Source organism: Neopelma chrysocephalum, unplaced genomic scaffold (assembly GCF_003984885.1).
Source record: "Neopelma chrysocephalum unplaced genomic scaffold, ASM398488v2 Primary Assembly neopelma1_97102, whole genome shotgun sequence".
In the NCBI taxonomy this organism is placed as follows: domain Eukaryota; kingdom Metazoa; phylum Chordata; class Aves; order Passeriformes; family Pipridae; genus Neopelma; species Neopelma chrysocephalum.
In genome coordinates this window covers 923,797-947,392 of record NW_020925744.1, presented here as the reverse complement: position 1 = coordinate 947,392, position 23,596 = coordinate 923,797, and the positions used below count along the sequence as shown (strand labels likewise).

General features: G+C 39.7%; 1 protein-coding gene across 8 annotated transcripts in view; it reads right to left on the bottom strand.

Moving 5' to 3' along the window:
- The window catches only part of ARHGEF28 (Rho guanine nucleotide exchange factor 28), a 124,178-nt gene that overhangs the window by 56,223 nt on the left and 44,359 nt on the right, over positions 1 to 23,596 (bottom strand). For 5 of the 8 annotated variants that reach the window (XM_027671522.1, XM_027671527.1, XM_027671524.1 and 2 more), the window contains exons 1-2: positions 8,134 to 8,418; positions 755 to 885 (exon numbers count right to left, since the gene is read on the bottom strand). In XM_027671522.1, the coding sequence (XP_027527323.1) occupies positions 755 to 885; positions 8,134 to 8,218 (216 nt within the window). In that variant the 5' untranslated portion in view covers positions 8,219 to 8,418. Of the gene's footprint in view, positions 1 to 754; positions 886 to 8,133; positions 8,419 to 23,596 lie in introns of those variants that run through there. The other 3 variants (XM_027671526.1, XM_027671529.1, XM_027671525.1) reach the window with 1 other exon arrangement.

The window sequence follows — 23,596 nt, the reverse complement described above, 5'->3', positions numbered from 1 at the left end:
ACAGCAAGCTACAAATAAATAAATCACTTAAACCATCACTGAAAAATAGCTATGTACCACCAGAATCTTGCATCCGTTTAGCTAGACACAACCAGGAGTTGCACTAGTTCTCCCTGCCCAAATTATGATATCTGAGTGTGACCATGGAAGATGATTTCAGATGCAGCACAGTGATGTCAAATACAATTTGCTCTGGACACTTTGGGTCATCTCCAGTGTTGGTGACAAACCAGAAACAGGAATACTAAATCAGAATCTCCTGACTTTTCCATGACAGTTGCAGGACATCAACTTCATCTTTTCAGCAATATCTTATTTTTACTGAGCATATAAGGTTTGCTCTGAGCTTATAATTAACTTCTGAAATTATCCAGCAACACCAAATTCATCTCTACTATGAATGTACACAGAATTCAGAAATCGAAGTGCACACGAGTAAGTAATATTGTTGATGTTTCTTAAAAAGAAGCACACGCTGTTTAGCTCACCAACACACAGAAGAGACAGGAAGAGCTGCATTAGGGTTCTCCCTATAGGCTATGAAGAATAATTCCTGTCTTCAACTGAAACTCTTAAAAGGGATCTTATAAACAGGTTACAAAATATAGCTGAGAAGGGTAAGGTATTACTGGTTTTATTTTAGAACTTCACTAACTGACAACACACCACTGCTGGCACATCCAGAATACCCTACTATTATGCAAATAAACAGAAGATGAATAAAAATTTGCCAAAAGTTCAAATATAAGCTTACTTGGTCTACTACCATGCAGTTTGCATATACTTCATCACTTCCACTCAGCATGGCAGAAAGTCTGGTTGCAGCAAAGAAAGTAGGGGGAGACTTCAATTTCCTAAGAACATCAAGGGTAGAGTGTTTGTGCTCTGGAAAAAAAATTGTGGAAAATATGGCATTACATCTCAAACCATTTCCTTCTCATGTACATATACTGTCATAAAAATGGCAAAGTCAAACATTAAGCACCAAATCTTAGCATTACAATTTGAGTAATATTTGTATGACCACTCAAAAACCTGCTCATTTCACAATTGCCTAACAGTTGCTACATGTTCCAAGAAGCCTGTAGCTGACAAGACTCTAAAAGTTACCACAGAATCATTCATATAACATAAACCCACGTGTTCTTGTACCTTGGTTAGCAAAAGCTTCTATTTTCCACCCAACCTAGAACTTTGCAGAGATTTGTGATTGCAGAAGACAGGGCAAGATTTATGGGCTGGGATGAACTATGCATAATTATGGCCTGTACATTAAATATCTAACATCTGATACATTATATGACTGAAATACTGTTCAATTTCAGTCACATAATGATTCCCCTAAAGCATTCTACTTATTAGCAGCCACATAAATACTAATCTTAAACCAGTAAATCAGATCAGTGTTGTTAAAACAAGAAACACCAATAAAATTGCAAAAGGGATATAAATAAAATACTACTGATATTGCTGCCACAGAATGACTGCTATCAAGATTTGAACCATGAACAGGATGCTTGGGATGGATGCTGCATCTGCTCTGCTTTTGCTACTGATCGGTTTCACCAGAATCATTAACAGAAGTCCAGAGTTTAGTTTTCAATAGTGTGCTCATGAGTACAAATATTATAAAAAGCTGCATGGGCTGAATATTTTATGCCTTTGAGCAGCAGAAATCCTCTGCTCTGCAGGCCCACTTCTCTTAAAGCTGTTTGTAAGTATGAAGAGAATGCACCAATCCAGCATTTGAGCTGGATTATCTTCTGATTGCAAAAAGAGTAAAATTTTACAAAGTCAAAACCAGTCTTATTCTAGACTGCGTGAAAACAGGTCAAAAAAAATCACAACTGTAATCTAATTTTTACCTATTTTAAGGTGCTGTAAGTCAAGCATAGCAACTGGAAGTGAACTGAGACAGACTAGCATAAGAATGATGCGATAGAGAAAAGTCTCATACCCAGAAAAATATCTAAAATCAAAACGCTCAATAAACTTAATTCAAGTTTAGTCTGTATCAGAAATTTATTTTCTGCAAAGGTGTAAAGGAAAAGATACCACTAAAGACTTTCCCCACACCATATTCCTAAAGCAATATAACTGCTTTTGGAAGATCACAGGGCCATATAGCGTGGTTTGGGTTGAAAGAGAACTTAAAGATCATTTAGTCCAATCCCCCTGCTATTTACTAGATCAAGTTGCTCAAAGACCATCTAAGATGTTTATAGCCACCATACTGCAAGAAAATTCATAATGAAGAAACAGAATTGGATTAGAAACTACACTTGTTACAGTCTGGAGCATTCGTTGCTTTGAAAAAAAAAAAAAGTCCCAGACTATGGTCAAATCTTCAGTGCTACACACCACAACTTTTATTTAATTTTAAGATGCTATCACATAAAGCCCAAGAACAGTAAGCTGTAAAGCTTTCCAAGGGTTGGTCTTAAATGAACAACCATCCAGAAAAAAATGTGAGGCTCTCCATTTCTTCTTCTATGCTTACTACCTACCCCAGCCTGCACTTCCACTTGTGTATAAACCCACTGGGTACATCTGGCAAGGGTGGTGTACAGCTCCAGTGCTAGGTTGCAAAGTTTCAATGCACACCCCTAAAAAACAGCCCAAACATCAGGGATTCCCTCATCATGGTGTAAACCTGAGTCTAAGGAGGCAGTTTCTTGACTTCAACAAGAGTTGCCATTGCTGGGGTGTAGAAGCCTAGAAGATAAAGGGGTTGATGTGTATGTCTCAAACACTGGTAGCTGGATGGTTGTGGAGACAACCAAGGATTGTTGGTAATAACCACTGTGAGACAGAACAGAATGTGGCTGGAGAGAGGGGCCATAGGAAGTAGGGTAGCACTTTTCTGGAACAAATGTTCTGGATCCTGGAGTCAAACACAATACAGTGCAGAGCAGATGCAGAAATGAGGTTAAGAAACAGATATGGACTATAGGGGAGGATCAAGACCACCCAAGAACCCCAAAGCCCTCCTACCCATTTCCAGAAAGGTCTAGAAGAATGGACTGTGCATGATAACTAATTTGCATAGAAAGTAAGAAACTTAGCTCCAGGGTGCGGAAAAACCTATCTATAAAAAAGAACCCCTACAACCTCGACATCCCATCAGTTGGATCCATTCTGAAGTCAGGACTGTTGATTTCTCTTTCTCCCTTCCTTTCTTTCTCTGTCCCCCTCTTTCATTCATCTCCCTCTCTTTCTTCCCCCTACACCCTACTCCTTTACCCAAAACTCACTGCTATGCACTTATAGGAGGAGGTCAGGAACTAGCTTACAACAATTTCATGACAAGACTGTAATTTACTAATAAAACTTCGTAAGCTTTTGTGGAGTCTCTGAGGTTTTCCATTCATTTTGACCATGAGCATCTATGAGCATCTTGGATGCTCACTTCCCCTTGAGGGTGGGATGCCACGTTGGGTCTCCACAGTCACTTAGTTAACTGCTCAATTAATTACACATACCAAACCAGAAACAACACAAATCCCCCTATTACTTTAGATTTTGATTTATATAGCAACTTCTAATAATGCATTTTATATGATTTTAAAATTCTGTAAGAGAGTAACAGCCTAAGTAACAAATTCTGGAGAAATTTACTGCAAATACAACAAACCATATCAGAATATGTTATCTGCAGTATTTTCGGTCTGTAGATCTTTACCACTTATCACTGTTAAATGCCATATGTTTTCCTGGCAATACTCCTGTTAGTCTATTGTTAAAAGTGAGATTTCTAAATGGGGTTTATTCATTGGGGTTTAAAATGAACAGACAAAAGCTAGCAAGTTATCTTGGGCTTCACAGAGTCATAGAATAGTGTAGGTTGGAAAAGACATTCAAGATCAGTGAATCCAATGGCAATATCACCCCACAGTACCTCCTTACTCCCACTCTCCCCCCTCCATTTCAAACATATGTGAAGGGATGACTACATCAAACTAACTTTGTAACACAATAAGTATTTAAAGACTTTGCTGAATGCAGGGGAGAGCAATATTAATTGCACACTTGACTGTGCTACTAACTTATTTTCACCAGACAGGCCCACATAGGTTAAAAAGTGACAAAACTCGCACAAATGTCCGTATCACACACTGCATTCCTACAGCCTCACTAATTTTCTCCAGCCCACCCTGCTGAATACACGCTGTCTTGATTTTACAGCAACCATCAGCAGACCTTCCCCACCAGGTTAACATTGGCAGAATCATAGCTTGCAGTGCTGGATACCAGTAACAATATACAGCAAGATTGTCCTTGTCTGAAAGATGAGGAATATTAACAAAATGCATCTGCCAACAAAATGTCTCAAAAATTTCCCCTAGGCATTCAAACTGCTTATTCTCCTTGCAGATGCAAAAATTCAACACAGTTTGTGAAAAGATAGACAAGATTGCTGGAGCAAATTGGCAATGGTGTTCCATAAGATTTTTGGCTCTGTAAGGTATTGGAAATGCATTTCAAGACGCTTACCAAGGTAAAAGTTACCTGAACACAACACAGCAGAAATGGCTTTGCTACTGAAACAACCTAGTAAGCACAGCTCACCAAGCTGATCCTCCTGCCAGAGCTGAAGGCTTTCTAGCTCTATGCTGTGATCACAGAAAAAGAATAAAACAAAGACATGCCTCCTTTAGCAGAGCTTGTGGCTCTCTGCCATCTGCCTGATAACCAGTCAAGAAAGTTGTATGCGTTATTCAGATGCAGTGCTGGGAAGAATAATCTCCAAACTTGGATAAAATAAAAGACTTGACCAACAAATAACTAGGCACGAGTTCTCTACACCTTCTGTAACATTGTAGAGTTATACAGCAAATGCTGCACATTTTACCAGGCACAAAAGCTTATACTTTAACTTTTTATACTTTATACTTTAACTTTTAAAAACACATGCTCATCATAGCAATAATTTAAAGCATGCTTTATGTTGGCATAAGAAAATGTATAGCCTTGAATGACCTGTGTCAGAAAATGGCAAGAACATAACACTCACTGTTTTCTCACAAAAATCAAAACTTAAATCTTTCTATGGGAGAACACAACAAAACAGCAGTGAAATTCATCAACATGACCAAGCCAAGAGCCAGGAAAGAGATTACAAATTACCTTCTCTAGATACAATGAATAGTTTTCAGACAGCTTATCATATTTACCCCCAGCAATCTGAGCAGGGGTTAATATATAACTGGAAGTCAATGAGAAACACAGACAGTTAAGCATGTGGATCATGTGGGACTGCCAACCATACAACCAGTTTCAATGGGGGATCTGCACCCCTAATTCAGGTGCTTTAGGTCTTCATTCAGACAGTGCCACTACCCATGACAACAAAATTAAGCAAGTACATAAGAATAACACTACATGGAAGGTAAAGCAAGGTGGACATTGAAGTGCTACTGTCATAAAAATGAAATGTAATTGTCTTAAATCTATAAACCAGAAACCAAAGCACTGTGTTTCCTATATACTGCATGAGGAGGATGAGGCATACGGATGATAGAAAATTATGCCATCATGTTCAAGATGTGGTCCAAAAGTATCCACTAAGAATAATGGCACTTGTCAATCATTGACATTGATCTTGGTCACCTAAATGCGGGCTGTAAGAAAGCATCCATTTCCAACATGGGATTCACAATCCTGACTCCCTCCCTGAAGAAGGCACCTGACCTACTATACAAATGAGTATACAAACATAAATAAGTTTGTGTCTCATTTTATGCAACAGCACAACAAATAAAGTTGTGGATATGAGACACTTGGTTTCACTTCCCAACTCTGCATGAGCGGATTTGGTGTATAACTCTCAACTCCCAGTGCAGTGGGACAGACTTGTCAGAGACAGATATTCTCAGCAGTCCTAAAGGTTTTTAAAACCCAAAAAAAGGCTCCGAGAGTCAGTGCCTCTGAATAGGCAGAACTATGCAGAGCAAAGGCAGGGGAGAAGAAATGTGCCTTGTGGCAATTTCACATAAAATAACAAAATGAATGCATTTAGGGTCTTGCAGCAAGGAAAAAAACTAGGTCCTCTCCCCAGCCTAATCACTAAGACAGAGTCATGGTCACATTCTCTGCTGAGCCTAATTACTCTTTAAATATGTCATGCACAGCAGCTTCAGCAGGAAGTGGGTAATCTGCAGTGTATGTCCCAAAGGTGTGAACCTGCACTTGGCTCCTAACAGCCTCCAGGAGTTCAGGGGAAGGGCGGGGGATTCGCCAACCAGTTTGGAAGGTGCCTCAGCAGGGATGAAAGCTGACCTTGGACCACACAAGGAAGTTAAAATCTGAAAACACTGATGCATATGGTGTAAAACGGAGTGTGATACTTTACATTTTTGACTCTCCATTCCAGAGTGGGACAGTCTGCACAGCTCCCCTGCCTCCCATGAGGAGCAACCATGGGCCAGGAAACCAACAGCCTGATGCTTCAGAGGGGAAGGGAGGCAATTGAAATTTCATTGTCCAGATCAGCTGGAGCACCCAGCACAGGTACTCGACTTCATGGCTTTTGGAGTGGGCTGGAAGAACGCTGCACCGTTTCCAGCACTGCAAGTCTCTTGTTCACTGAGACCTGAGCTGCTACATGACAGAAATGCAACCACGAGCTATGTGCCCCACACCTGCATGCCAGGATCAACTGGGCACGTTCTGATCCTACCAGAAAAAAAACATAGATCATGAGCTTAGATCATGAGCCTGCTGTCTTCTTGAGGCACTTCTCCCACCCCATGGGCAGCCAGCATTTCAATCCTCCAAGGTTCAAGTGAACCCTTGAACTTTACCACTAAAACAAGCACTTTCTTGCTTTGACAACTCCACAGATATGCTCAGTTGTACATACAAGCCACATATGTTGGCATATGATTAACAGAGACGGAAAACAAGGTGCAATGCTGTAATATGCAAACACCACATCTGTATCTAGTTCTTTACAACAGGTGAAGTATTAAAAAAAAAAAACTGCCTAAACAAAACTGAATGAAGGATGGGTGCACAGCTACAGCATTTACAGACAAAATGAGTCCTTGTTAGAAATGGAAAGAACACACACTGTGCAACTTGTAACTCATTTCATCTTCTTTGCAAATTGCATGTGCATCCACACATAATGCAGAAACTCCTATGCACTAAGAAAATACTGGATTTCCTCATGAATAAACGTAAAAAGTTGAGGAAATATCTTGCACATTAAAACCTGCATCCTGTACACATTTTTCACTCTAAAAAGTAGGTCAAAGTCTCAAGTCTGTGTAAACATGATTCTCTTGGCTTACTGAGTTTAATGACAGTGATGCATCTTACTTTTCCAACTTGTTTTCTTCCCTTTCTGAAATACAAAACCCCCCAGTTTTATGAAATGAAGTACAAATTATATTTTTTTTCAATTCTTTCTCTTCATTTTTCTTCTTTTAAATGTAGTAAAAATTTGTCTTTCCCCATTAAAGCTTCCATTCATAATTCTTCCTAACATAAACTTGCTGGTCAGTGCCTTTCAGCCTCCTTAAAACCCCCTTTAGCATACTGACAACATTTATAATGCTAACCTCCAAAGACTTCTGCATAAACAAGGATAATGTCTAACCAAGACAGTAACTGACCCTGTCACCAAAACTAGTAACTGACTCTTTTCCTTTTCTTTTGCAGATAGCAAAAATTTTTTCTCTTCATTCTGGTGAGATTTTTGTACACAATTAAAAAAAAAAAATCTCGTTAGCTGTTGAGGACAGTTGAATTACCAAATTCTCCCTAAATGAAAATAACTGCAACCAGCAGAGCTTTTTGCAGCTGCTGCCGTGCCATACAGCTTCAGGGTGTCAGAATTGTTCAGTGAGAGCTAAACAAACAACAAAAAGGAAAAAAAAAGCACTGAGAGTAAAGAAATACAAACAGTTATAAAGAACAGTACATAATCTGTAGAAAATACTTCCTTTTTAGTTAAAAACATTCCAACTCCATTATCTAAAAGAGCATAAGAAACAATGAGGTGGACTTTTGATAGGAAGAAAATCTAGCTCACACAAGCTGTTTACAGCCACCTGCACAGAATCAGACAATGAAAATAAGGTAGAGCTATAAAGTAAGAGTCATTTAAAAGAAGATAACTTTTTCTACCTGGTTTGGATGCCCTTCTTCGAATCCTCATTTTAGGTAAGGAAGGCCAAGAGTAATTAAAAGGTGAATCAGAGTCTGAGTCCATTTTTGTGCTAAATAAACAGAGAGCAGATTCCCAAAGTTGCACTTTGTTGTTCTCAATAGCAAGTCAAGCCTAAGAGCGATGTGAAATAAAGGAATGGACAAAGAAGGATCAAATTGCCCACTAAACACGGGGAGGGAGAAGCTGTAAATGTTTGCTCTCTTCAGGCGTCCAGGCATGTAGACAGATCAGGCTGCAAACATCAAGGCAGAAGCAAGGAGGTTAAAGCATGAGCTGAGCTGTTGCATCGTGGTCCAGAGTTATTTGAAAGGTCACTGTGTGCCAATGAATCGTTAACTCACCTTTCCATTTTGATGCAAATGAAAACAATAGAAGCAGAGCAAGGAATGAGAAAATACTTCTCAAAAGCAAACAAACTATCGCAAAACTTTGTTTCCACGTTAAAAGTGGGGTTTAGAAGATCTCAAATTAAGGACAGCAAAATGCTGGAATTAAAGAAGCCAAAGATTAACACCAAGCTAAGAGGACTAATCAATCTGCTGGACTCTATATAACTGCAGAGCAATACCTCTCTTCTCAGTGTTTATAACGTTGGCAGACTTTGGGATGTTGCAGCTGGAAAAGCAGAGATAACCCACTCAAAATCTGTCGCTCCTATCTTTTAAGCTCAAATGAGCTTAAAGCTTAAGTGTCATGAAGAAATATTACACTTTCATTAGAGGAGCATTTTTTCCAATAACATTTAGTCTGCACAGTATATTTTCCTTCCCACAGTCACCAAGTTAGACAGTGAATCATAAGGATTTTGCAGAGCTGGCACCTTTACAACGCTGCTCTAACCTCACTGCAACGCACAATACAGCCAGTGACTAATTTACAACAAATCTTCCATTCAGTTCAGTCTCCCCGAACAACTTGTAGGCAATTAGTATTCAGTAGGAACTCATTATCCCTTCCCCCAACATCTTTACTCTACACAAATTACATGTTTTTTTAAACAGGCTCATATGTGGCTATACAAGAGCTAATACAAAAATAACATGTCCACTGTTTCTTAACCAACTCCAGCAAACATTTCTTTTAGCTACCCCACAATGTATGCAGTTTCGTATTCCACATAAAGGAGGAGAGGGAATGTGGATCAGCTTAAATGTCAGTTTTTGGAAGATGATGACATTTGAGCTTGTTAACATTCCTTACTTCAATTATTTTTCAGGCTGCTAAGGTCTGCAGCACTACTTCTGTATTATGTTTCAAGTGATTCCTTGATCCATATTTCAGTCAGAGATAACAACGTATTTGTTGAAAGAAAATAATGCAATTCAAATGCAAATTTAATTCAAAACCCATTACAAAAATATCTATCATATTTTCAGGGATAAAATAATTATATAAACCCTTCATAAAGTGCACAAATTACATAAAACACAGTGGAAACACATCATTGTTCTGCCCTTCCCTTAACTGAAGTTCTGCCAGCTTTGTTAGGCTTGAAAAGAATAATTCCCCTCAGACGCTGGAAGCCTTAGACTTTCACTTTAAATATTAGACACTCACATAGACTTTGTTTGATTGATATATATATATAATTAACAGCCCCAGGACTTACAGCAGACAATGGAAAATACAGGGAGGATATAAATCTGTGCTTTAATCATCCATTTCAAAATATCTCTACTCCCTGGAATGTCAGGTTAAATTGTACTGATAAATCTCCTGAGCATACAGGAACACAGACACCGACGTATGCCTTCCCACCTGCACACCACCCAGGGCACTCGCCTGCCTCCCATCAAGGAACGAACAGCGTGTTTGTTGGATAACTTGTTTGCTTAAGGAATGTCTTCCCAACTGCCCCAACAGAATAGACTTCCCCTCTACACAGCAATTTTCCTCACTCAAGTGTGCTCTCTTGCTCATTGGATATATTTAATGCCAAGCAGAATAAAAGTCTCCATTTCAGACATGCACAAATGGCAGTTCTCCATGAACAAATAGCAGTTTAAGAGAGAGATGTTTGTTTTACATGGGCTTTAAAATTTCTCACTTTTCAATTTTATTAACTATTCTTTTATTCTACTTTTTGAGAAGTGGTAAGTTTTGCTTACTTCTGTAGTATCTCCATTTGTACATCTTTTCTGTAAATTAACCAATTCTGGCTTTTTTCACTTGTACATTCAATTAAAAGAACTCACTCCCATTGGTCTTCCTGGACTTCTGTTTAGTCCAGGGAGGGATAACTAGAGTCGAACAAAACACCCACCATGCAGAAACGCACTCAATGTATTTAATGGCATTAAAATATTTTACATGCCGAGACATTTACTTTGCTGAATGACCTCTGTACACTGCATAGATGTTTTCACTGACTGCTCAGTTGTTGTGTGCTCCCTCCCTTAAACCAGCTGCATTCATTTACAACATTCTAACACAAATGAGTAAATAAGGATTGTTAAACTATTTTTCAACAGCAGCCCTATTACACAATATTTGGAGAATCCATATACTAAATTTCCACAGTGATAAAAGCCTAATCATTTACTCCTGCCGTTTATCATCTATTTCTTGTCTAAGTTCTCAGGCTTTTCACCTGCTCACTGCAATCTTTCCTGAACAGGACCTTGCATGGGAATTTGTCAATGGCAGTCTGAAAGTACAGATAAATTATCAACCTTAACTCCCATTTCTGAAGGGTTAATTGAATATCACTCACATTACTTGCTCTGTTTGGGCCTTATGAAAGATATTTTTTTCCTTGTCTGTAAAACTCCTTTATACAACTGTGAAAGACATCATGCTGTTCTTTGCCACAAAGAAGGGCTTTGCCTTACAGTCTTTGGCTAAAAATATTGTGCTTCCCCATTCTTGCACTTCATAGGATCATCTAACTCACTTTTCACCTTCCACTCTTCCTTTCCAAAGTCAGGGCATTTGCAAGCAGCTGCCACAGAGATCTATCTGCTTTCAAGATAAAAAGTGCTTTCTAGTTGAAAAATATTAACCTCACTTGCCACTGAAAAAATGTTTTCAATTACATATACGAAGGTATAGATGTGAAGATAACGAATAAATAGGGGGTTTGTGTGTACTAAGGCTAATGCTTTTGATAAATAATGTAATGCCCTAAATTCTTTCACCCAATGCTTGCCAAAACACATCCATAAAATCTAAATGTTTTTCAGAGATAGCACAGTCTACTGTTTATTGTCTGACCATTCCTGTAGCTTGTGGCAAGACGGAAGGAAGCAGAGCTATGTCACCAGCATCTGCAGTCTCTATGGAAAAGCACTGTTGCCTCCCCAGTACGCTCAGCGGACAGCACCATGCTACCAAGCAAGTGAGCTCCTCCTTCCCACACTGTTAAACCATGGGCTAGCAGCTCTATCTCTCAAGCAGATCAGAAGGAGACAACCCTGCTGGGCCCAGTGCACCTCCCCAGATTGAGAAGGGACAGAAAAGGGAGCTACCAACCCCAGAAATGGGGCTTGGGAAGGTCATTGTTGGACACAGGTAGGATGAGAGCTGCCTGAGCAATGGCTTTGCCAAAAACACCCTGCTCAGTTTGCTCTAGGCAGGGTCTCCCCTGATATTAGAGATGAAATTGATTTGCCCCAGCTTGATTCTGCCCCATGCCCAGCAGGGCCTGCAATCCTTTTCCAAGGCACTGAGAAGGCTCTGACAACGTAAGATGGGATAGAAAGGGTTAGGTGATCTTCACCACCAGCCTCTGCGGTCCACAGGCACATGTGGCTTTCCTACCTTCTTCACTCCACTGTTCTTACTAATTAGAGCATTTCTTCCCACAGAGAGGATCAGCCAATATACCCGGACAAACTATCTGCATTACCCCACATTAGAGTTAACAATCATGTTGAAATCTCAGCAAATGTGACCTAAAGGCAACTAAAAGCAAAACACTACCAACCAGATCCTACACACCAAGCACCCTCCAACTCTAATACTCTTTCCATCTGCCCCCAAAAATGATGAGATGCCTGTGCAGACTAGAGCAACAGCCTCATAGGTCCTGTAGGATGGCTTGTCATATACAGCTTTTACCACCTCGCTTTTTTACTGCTTTTACCACCTCGCTTCTCTGCCAAAGACCTAGGTATTTCTTACAAAAAGTTTATACAGGAATAGTCAGAAAAACTTTGCCACAACGCTATTCTCTCCCCCTTCCTTTCCCAAATCATTGACAAAGTGATCATTGAAAAACACAGAACCAAGCCTTAAGATCCTTAAGATCTTGGTAGATGACGTCCTCCACTTATTTTTACGATGTTCCCTATTGCTAAATTTCTTATGACTGATTCATATATTTAGTTTAAGGAAGTGGCCCACTATTTTCCTGTTTTGTGAACAGAGGCTTCCCACAAGTAACATGACAGTTTGGGATTTAAACTGTTCAGCAGTAGATCCCAAAAGATCCAGGCAAGCAGTCATTGCCCATCATCACTGCCCGACATTATGGCAATATTTGATGGATCTCATCTCCCTCAGTAACAACCTGTGGCAGGCTACCCATCCTGCATGGCCTGGAGTGCAATAGCACTGGGAAGGGCATGGAGCAGGGCATGTGAAGGAGGAACAGGGGCTTTCTTGTACTGCATGCAGACTCACTGAATGGGTCAGGTTGGATAGGACCACAGTGGGTCATCTGGTCCAACTTCCCTGCTCAAGCAGGGTCATCCTAGAGAACAGGGCACAGGATTGCATCCTGATGGTTCCTGGATATCTCCAGTGAGGGAGACTCCACAAACTCTCTGGGCAATCTGTTCAGTGCTCAGTCACCTGCGCAGTAAGTTAGTTCCTCCTCAGAAGGCAGAACTTCTTATGCATCACTTTCTGCCCATTGCCTCTTGTCCTACTGCTGGGCACCACTCAGAAGAGCCTCACTCAATCCTCTTGACACCCACCCTTTAGATATTTATACACATTAATGAAGTACATGCCTGCTTTCTACTATTTCAACCCTGATGAAGCCCCAGGTTTGAACAGGGTGAAGGATCATTTGCATTCAGCATTGCATGATGTCTTCCTCTAACTACAAGTTTAAAGCAGCAAATTTTGCACATCCAGAAAAGCACACTCCTGGGTGAATTAGGTATCAAACCTAGCCACATTCTTTCACGAGATTAAATGGCCCTGACCCCCAGCCCACAAACCTCCCATTCACACATCCCCTTACGCTCCATTCTTCACTCTTCCATTCAAACAGCTGATGACAAAACTCACCCACACTAGGGACGCCTTTTTCCTTAACAAGTGTCTTCTATAGGTGTTGTGTAGACAGATAACAGAAATATTAATGAAAAATACAATGTAAGAAACAGTACTATAAATTTGGGTCAATTTTTCATTGACTTATTTGTGGAATTTCTTGGGACACTAGCCTGGAAAGGAACACAGAACAGCTGCTGCCTTCACAGACACTCTGCTCAGAGCAGCAGACCACCCTACAGTCTCTGAAAATGCTATTCTACACAGAACAAGTTTACTGAAACACTCTACAGTCATGGCAGGCTGCAGGAAAAACAGATACAGTTTGTATGCACTGCTTTCTGGATTGCTTTAAGCTAGACTGCCAGTTCAAGAGTTTTTCTGCTTCACTGCACTTACTTCCACATGGATATACCCTTTTATCAACCCCAGACAAAGCATATAGGATCACAGTATTACAGCATTCCATCCAGACTGAGAGAAGACCATGCTATCTAAACTTACAATTACCTCCTTACTATCCCCCAGCAGGTATATTTCTAATTGTAATGTGAATTATTAAATGAATTGTTAAGATTGTTCTCTTAATGCTTTCTTCAAAATCAGGGTGACAACTACAGTTATAACAGCTATAATGAGAACAATGCTTTCATGCTAAAAATAAGAGGTTTGTGATATTCAGTGAATTATACATTATCCTACTAAGAGCTAGCAGCTATAGGTACCTCTTTTGAAAAGCAACTGTTAGTAAGTGGTGGTACTCAAATTTTGTTTCTTTGATAAACTAAAAAGCAACGTATCTTTAAAAAATTAAGAGAAACAGCTTTGCAAAAACTAGTGCTACAAGATCCTTGGAAAACACCCACCAGACTGGGATAAAGAAAGGGTCAAAATCTTTACAAAAGTGAGGCAAAAGCATGACCTCTGCCTAATCCTGAATAAATGTAACTCCAAAGATCCTGTGGGCATGCACACTGCATTATCTCGGGCTTTGTCTCAAACTCTTCATGTTGTCCAGTTCGCTGTCCTGCTGTCAGGATTTCACAGCGTTCCTCCAACTCAGAGCTTTTTGATGTCTGGTTCGTGACTGATGGTAGATATCAACTTTTTTTTTTCCTTTTTATACAACACCATGCTCACTCTAGGGTAACAAGCAAGCTCACTTTAGGATAACAAGCTCATTAATACTACTTTCACGTGACAGTGGTCATTATGCCCTGACCCTTGAAACAACCACTAAGCACTTCCAACAAAGTACATAAAGAAATAATTTGCCTAAATGCTCTCCTTGACCAGTATCTATTCACATCAAAAGACTAGCTGGGATATACCGTACAAATGTGGATGGAAAGCTTGTTGCTTTTTGTCCAATACTCTGATGAAAAGCTCCCTTGAGTTTATTTGCAAAAGCTTGAGAACTAAGGGGCTAGTCTTCCTGGTTTCGGCTCCATGGAGGCCTGGGCAAGCAGCAATTGGGAGCATGCACATCTCCTTACGTAAAAGCAAACCCAAGTTTTACTTGGACCTCGCTCCTACTGAAGCTGTGCCAATGACTTAGTTGTTGAATCGGCACTCACACTGGCAGCCTCTGATGCCAAAAAGTTCACCAAAGAGCCATCTAATTAAATATTCAATTTTCTATGTTTCAGTGAAGACTTCAGGGGAGGCTGCCTCTCAAGGAGGAAGAAAGCTAAGAAATGTTTTCTTGTGTGTACTTTCAAGACTACAACTTGGGGTTTTTTACCACAGTGTATTTCTGGATTATATTTCACATTTAAATAATAACTTGACATTAGATATATTCCAGACTGTTTATTTATGTTAACATGAAATGAAACTGGGCACAAGACAGGCAAAAAAGCTTATGTAAACATGGGGGGGATGACAAGGGAGCCTCTTTTTGAAGGATTATTTTGTTGAGCAAATTTGTTTGGGATTTCAGGCAGAGGAAGAGAACAAGTTCTGGGAAGGCAGTCAGCATATGTTTGTAGCTTGTTCATTTTTCTTGCTGTCTTTCTTTTGAGATTAACTTGAATTATAATGTCTCAGAAAATCAAGAGTGGAGGAAACTCCAACAAACAAGAACAAGCTTGTGCCTACTGCTGCTTCTTCCAGATTTCTCCACAGCTTTTTAATTAAGCTCAGTTCAGGCTCATGTCCCAGGAAGACTTTACTTCCCACATCTTCTGTAGCTCTTAACTATTTGGCAGTCTTCAAATAACTATTTAGTTGTTTATAGACACTCCAAAAGAAAAAAAGAAAAGGAATATTTTTATCTATTGAAATAAACTACTGTTACATTTAAATATTGTTTAAAGGTTTTTGCTGGCAGTACTCTGACAAATCATCCCCAAGTTAAGTCTCTCTAGTGAGAGGAACTATGCAAAGGTTTTGCAAAAGTAGAAGCAGTAGCATAAAGATGTCAAAGCTGCAGCCCAAAAGGGCAGAGTACAATTGCCACAGTCATTAGCTGCAGCAGTAACCCTGCAGCTTTCTTCAGTTATTATTTTTCTCTGCAACTTTCATATCATCTACCCTTTGACTAAAAATGAGTTTTTAAAAAGCATCCCTTACCACAAACTGAGCTTCTTTGGCACAACCTGCCAGAGTATTTGCACATCTCCAATCACCCAAGTACTGCAGTGCCTCTTTATTACCTTGCTCTCTAGGGTCTTACTTCTTTCAAGCAAAAAACTGAGTTATAGAGGAAAGACAAATGACATACCCAAAGTCCTGCTGTAAATCTGTCAAGGAGAGAAGCTGAAGCAAAAGTATGCAGTTCCTGGACTAGAGATGCTATGCTGGATCACCCAGCCTCTCCCAAAGCATACATAGGATTGAAAGCTGCCAGAAAAATACAAAAATGACCACAAAGAAAAGATCTGCATAGCCTGAATCACAGGATTCTTGCAACTGTCTCAGATAGGCAACACTTTAACAGGTAATGTTCACTCTTATCTATCAATAACCATTAAATTATTTCCTATAGTTCTAATGTCAATATAGGCACACTTGACTCAAAATACATCCACGTGCAAACACTCTGTCCAAAAAAAACCCTCAAAAGCAAACAAACACCAACAAAAGGAGCAAAAGATATGACAGCAGTAAGTACAAACAAATAATAATTTTACAGACCTAAGAAAAACTGCACAAAGGTAGGATTTGAGGCAGCAGGACTACGTTTTTTTCTGTCACAAAAAAAACAAACCAAACAAACAAACAAAACACAAAACAAACAAACAAACAAACAACAAAAAAAACCCCACCACTTTGAAGTCTTACCAACGATGCTGAGGAATATAATCAAAAAAGAGAACAAACCAGCAACATCGAAACCAGATTTTTCTGCAGATTACAGTACAGCCCCACTGGTTTACAGAGAAGAAGATCATTATGATCATTATGTTCTGTTCCTTAAACTGATCTGTGGTTAAACTGGGATTTCTGTGGAACCATGAAAATCAAAGGGCTGACTCTACTAAAAATGTTTTGTAGCTGCCTGGTCACACTGAGTGAACTGCCAAAAATTTGGCATGGGTAATTTTATCTCTCACAAACATGGCTTGCAGAAGTCTTTCACCACCGGCAGAGCAAACAGAATAGATTAATAGACACCACTAGGTCATTGGCACTGTAACTAGGAGATCAGGGAAAATATTTTGGAAAATTATCATCATCCTGCCTTCTTGAAGTTTAAGGGGGAAAAAAAAGTTGTATGTACTTGGAGGAAAAACTGGGTGTTAGATTTCTCTTATCAGAAAAGAAAAACTTTTGCAGCTTTATAATGGCGTTGTGGGCATCCATTTTCCAAACCAGCCAGGCAAAACATGAAGGAATTATAAATGTTTAAAAACACATACCCAGCTTACACTGTCACATGCCCAACAGTAACAGCATTCATTTGTCACCTCCTAGACTCTCTTTCAAAACGTACAGGGTTGCTGAGTCTGAGGATGACAATGTCTGGCAATAATACATATGGCATAACATTGAAAGGAAAAGAAATCCTTTTTTTGTGTGCTTTCCATTTATTTCTTTTATTCATTCTCTCCAACTAGATATTGGGTTTCTCTCAGTATTTCTCTCAATGTTTCCCTTCAATGAAAAAAAAAAAGTGTTGGGATTTTTTTGGTTTTGGTTTGTTTTTTTTCTCTCTTGTAAACATAAAACAGATCTAAACATAAAACTATTTTCAAAGGAGACCGAGAGAGAGAAGAGAACACTGGCAAGTGTGATCAGCACTGAGATGTCTCCATACAGCCTCCTGTTTAGCATGGTCTAGGAGCCTGTTGTGCCCCACTCCTATTGCTTCCATTCTTGAATACTGCAAAACCAAAACCCATCATCTTCTTGGCTTTTTATTGGCCCATCACACCGACAGAGCTGGGATCCCAGGGGCTCTCCAAAGATCCTGGAGGATAAGAAACCTCCTGCACAAAAAAATTGAACTACAATTCTCAAAACTGAACTACAAGATTCACTACTAAATCTGATGCCTAAGGCAGCCAGGTCCCAACACAAAGATGAAGACAAGGAGCAAGGAGAGTTGTGCCCTTTTAGCATCCTACTAAATGTTGCAAGCACCCTCTGCAAAGATGCTCCCCAAACTTTGTTGAGTGTGGGGAAAGAGCCATAACAGTCAAGATGCTTGAAAGGGCATACTGAGGAAGATAGCAGGAACAGGAGAGTCCTTCCAGGAGCCACTGCTTCTTCAAAGGTCCCTGTCAACAAAACCCATTCCATGACAACACTGATTCTTGGTACAGAATCTAAAAGCAAGAACCATATGGAAAAAGAAGTGAGAAACAGAAGTGAGGGACTTTGCACCCATTCAAAGAGCATTCACATTGTCACTCTTAGAAGTCCTCTTTAATTCACACATCCAACTACTAGTGAGATTCCAGAGTTTGCTTGTTTCTATTCATTCTTTTTCATTCAACCTCCCTTAGCTGTTTTCTCTCTTCCTCTCCCCCATTGACAACTATTTCCTTTTCTTTCCTTATCCCCCACTGTGTGCTTTTCTGCCAAAAACATTGCCATTTAACAATGCTGCCAAACGAACAATTTTTTAGAAATAGTTTAAAACAATCCAGGGTAAGGAAACCATGATATTTAGCAATAAGGTTAAACGAGCCAGATTAGAATATATGCTCGTTTTTACAGTCAAAAAACCCCAGTAAAACCAGCTCTGGACAACTCACAAATTTCTGGCTGTCATCCTTCCCATATTTCCATCTTTCTTCATCCTCCCCACTTCCACTTTTTATTGCACACCCAATAGCTCAGTCACCTCCCAGCCTGCACTTCAGCCCCTTCAGATCTCATACACAGTACTGACTGGAAGCCCTCCAGGCCCTCCTGAAGTCAATACCAAAATCCCATTGGATGTCTATGTGGTGAGTGTTTTGACCAATTTGAGTATGCACCCAGTGGGCAAGGAGAGCCCAGGGTGCAGCCAGCAGCAAGTCCATGCTTCAACCCCCACACAGGACAGCCAAATTTTCAGTTACAGTGCCTTCTAAAACAAGTAGAACCAAATTTCACTGCAGCTTTTCCACAAACAACTTCTTAATTGTAGTATAAAGTAATTAGAATTTAGGGTAGAGACAGAGAGTTGGTTCTTTTTCATACAGGAGTTACAACAAGGAATTCTCCTTAGTTTAATACAAGATGATCCTGTGCCCAGGACACATTTCATATACACAGGTGCATGACCAGATACATGTGTATTTACGCATTTATGTATATATTTATAATTTTATTTATATATAAATAAGACACCTAAGAAAATATATTTAAATCAAGTTTTAAGCACCTAAATCTTGTCCATGTCATAGGCAAATTCACCATTCTTTTTTTACCAAAAAGCTCCCCTAAGAATATACACTCTACCACTCCTAACATTATGAACTGTGGCCAAAGTCATTCACTTGTTCCTTGAAGAGCACTTGAGATCTGATGCAGCTGCCCACCGTCAGAGAACAAGCATCAGAGAACAAGCTGGTCTGAAGCCAGAGGATCTGGCTCCTGTTCCAGCTGTCACAAGCAATGCTATGCAAATAACGCCTTAGAAGGAAAAGGCATTTCAGGGGTAAGAAAAAAGAAGTATCAGCTATAATTTCAGGGTGGAGAACTTCCACTCTGTCAGCTTCTAAGCTACCATATGTTCTGTCCAGATGGTATAAATGGAGCAGAGACTGAAGCAAATGTGGCTTTCAGACTAACAAACCATAATCACCCCCAAGCGGCTCCCTCCTACACTGAGATACAGTCCAGCACTTTGGTCTTGCTTGACAAAAGAGATTTGAACATATGGGCACTAACATCTCACATACATCACATTTTGGAGCAAGACAAGGACTTCTCTCCTTGTGACACTTTGAGAATAGTGTCCTATTCTCAAAAGCACTAAAGTTAGGCTAACTGTGAATATTGGTATTTTTGCTACTAGCCCAAATTCCCTCATGTAGCTCTCATATTCCCTGGCTGGAACAGTGAGACAAACAGTGAGACAAATGATTAAATGGCTGAAGTACAAGTATTTGGCATAATAACTAAAAAAACTGATAACTAGATGCTGATTTTACTGAGATAACGATCTGCCAGCTTCTTATCTTACAACTGTGTCTATGTCAGTTCATTTACCTCTAACATATGCCACCCCCATTCACGCACACATATCCCACCCTTTCTGCACACACAGAGCAAATCTTCATTTTGCAGCACCAAAGTCTGTGTACAGGCTGTCCGAATGCCACCATTTGGGCTGCTCTTTCTGAGCTCAACACTGAACCACAGGCCAGTGATGTCAGTCTCTACCTGGCACAGCAGCTCCCACTAGCAGAGCTTAGTTACTCATCATCTTTTTCCATCTCTCTGTGCTTTCCATGAGCTGATGTTTGCATATTGCTCTTGGAGCTTTCCGCAAAACTTGAAAACACCTTTCCAGTCGAGTTTCAGTCTCTAAATGTACTGTCTAGTGCAACTAACTATATTCTCCTACCAGCCCCACAACTCACTGTTGCATCAAAACATTTCCACATGCTTCGTTTCACCTTCAGTCACATACATGGCTTTATCAGACAGTATTTTCAAGACTGTTGTTGCTACAACAGCTAATATACTACTGAAAAATCCTGGTGTCATGATATTGTCAGATACACCACCAATGTACGCTAGAGACAGTTTGAAAGATGTTCCCCCACTGACATAGATATAATTGATTGATCTTTTGCCAAGTTAGGCTGCAATGTCAATTACCTTCACCTCTTTTAAAGAAATTGCCTTGTGTGTAATTGGCATCACAGTATGCCTTTTGGAAGTCAAAATTATTAATTCTTTCTTACCGATACCCAACAAGACATGATCTTCATCTTCTTTCAAAGGAACCACATAGTCTTGGAGAGGCTAGGAACAGAAAACTTGAGCTCTGTCTTTGAAGACAAATAGTTGTATTTGTGCTTAGTTGTAAGCTGTCTTATAGGCTTTCAGAATTTAGTTCAAACACTGTCAAGCAGCAGCCACTTCATTTTAGCCATTTTCAGAAATACAACTGACATGGTATGTTACTTCCACACTCTAAGAAATGCACCGCAAACTTCAATTTTCAGCCTGTTCTCTTACAAGTTTAATTGTACTCTGACTAGCCAATATATTGTCCTTTGGAGGAAACAGCAACGTGTTTCTAAGATGCCTGTTTCCAGTGCCTGAGCTGCTCACACCTGTCACAGTTCAGTTCATGCTTTACAAAGTCAGCTACAGCCTTTCTGCTAGATCAAAACAAGAGGCAATCAATACGGAACCAGAATCTTTTCCCCCAGCAAGACTGTTGAGCTACAACACTCTGCTCCAATACACACTTTCAATATAGACACCAAAATGAGTGCATACTGCAGAGAAACATGTGAATCTCAAACAAATGGATCAATCTTCCACAAAGGTGGTAATTAAAATTAAAAACAACAAAACAAAACAAACAAACAAACAAACAAACAAAAACAACAACCAAAAACCCTACAGTGGTCACCACATTTATAAAAATGACCTAACAAAAATGTCACTCAGCAATATTTCACTAAATTCAAACGTTATTTAAAAAAAAAAGAAAAAGCAGCAGTCACTTGGTATTGAGAAATCTTCACCAAATTTTCCAGATTTGATCAGATTTTGTTTCTCTCAATTTCTGAATTACTATTTTAGCGTCATACCCAGGTAATAATCAAGCTGCTGCTTTAGCAAGTGATTAAAAAATACCAAGACAAAGATCTTCTGGTTCTGTAAAAAGATACCTATAAACAAAAAGCAGAATATAACACTAGAGATCAAATACAACTGACTAACTGTAATGGGACTTCTCACATATATTGGTCTCTCCCAAAACTCTTTAGATACCTCCAAGAAGCCAACAATGAGACCTGCCGTATTTTTTACATCAAGCATTTTTCCCACTTAAGTCCAGTTAAGTCACAGTTAGTCTCTGAGAGAGACCTTGAGGGTAACTGCTCAGATGTAATAAACCATGCTGTCTCAAGGATGAAGCACTGCAATTTGTCAGCCAGTTGCTGATTAACCCCCACACGCTCAGAAAACCAACAGTTCCAGTGCTGTGCCTCACACCAATGCTGCTAAGCAGATGAGCTCTGCTTTTCTTCTGCAGGGGTTTCAAGCAGTTTTTCTGAAATTAGACCTTGCATTTTTAACCCCAAAAAGTAAAAAAAAAAAAAGTCGCTTCTGTCACTTTTTTTCTTCCCCGCCCCCGCCCCCCCTTTTTTTATGGTTTCTTCCAAGGGTTGTGGGGAAGGACACAGTATATGCCAAAAAAATCCCCCGTGCTTTCCAAGTTTTGCTCAAATGCACCCTGAAGGACTACTGTGAAACAGCAAAGAGGAGTAATCGGGCTACCCGGTTACAGGAATGCAAATGAACAAAGGCATCACTCAGGCTTTCAGGAACACATTATCTAGTAAATCTATTTTAAATAATGAAATTATATACACAGAGTTATCATGATAAATGCTTCACCTTATATTGAATCTTTCAACTTAAGGCTCACATCTGTTCTCAGATACTCAAATCCCTCTCAATTTCTCCAGCTCCAGCAAACAGTTAAACCAAGTATGCCTTAACAGTCAGCACAGAGTGCCTTGAGGTATGTGGGGTTTGGAGACCTTTACTGGCATTGAACAAATCAATACATCTTTGGAAAAACAGTCACCTAAATCACATAATCCTCAGCAAAAACAACCCTGCCTAACTTGCAGGTCTCTGTGAGATGAAGTTCTGGGATCCAATTATGCTGTTGTCTCTGACCTCAGCAGTGCCCCTGTACAGTGGCAAGAGTTAGGACTGGCTCCATGCTGATCAGTATCTCAATCATTAATTTTTAATTAATCCGCTTTTTTAATTAATCTTTTGCAGCAGTCACACATATATCTCCCCTTGCATTCTAACACAGCGCAATCACAGAGCATAAAATCCCTAGTGCTGTCAAGCAAAGACATCCCAGGCATCACCTTTCAGCTACTAGGAACAGACTATTTTCTCTGTAAGTGTAAATGCAAGTGTAAATGCAGAAACCTACTTTAAAAGCTTCAGTGGCGAGATACTTTTTTACAGTATTGAAATGCAATTGGCATTATTATTATTCAGTTCCATAATTCTCAGAAATAAAACACTATTTTCTCTATATCTAATATACTGTAGCAGCAATTGGCTTATTCTACGGGTAATAGTATTCAGTCAATTCAGGGGCATGGAATTTCAAGGTCAGAAAACAGAAAAAAAAAGCACAAACTACAGAATTACCACCTTATTTCACCTTTTGTGCTGCATCCTCACTGGACAACATATCACTCCATGTATTTGAATTTAATTAAGTTGCTATGGGAGATTCACCGCTAAGCTAGCAGCATCACCTTACACTGACCCACTGCTTTCATGACTGCATTTCACAAGAAGCAAAATACTGCTATAGCAACCTCCTCTCGATAACAGCTCAGGGCTTCTGATAGCATTGTGTTCTAAAGGTCTGCTGATCTTGACTTTAGAAGCGAGTGGTTACTACTACTAGGAATGGCAGCAGTTTTGAAATCTGAGGGGGATATTTTCATGATATGAATGTGCCAAAATAAAGTCCTGAGCTTAGCAGTGACTTTATAAAGGAGAATGTAACTGAGAACATAGCAAAAGGTGCAG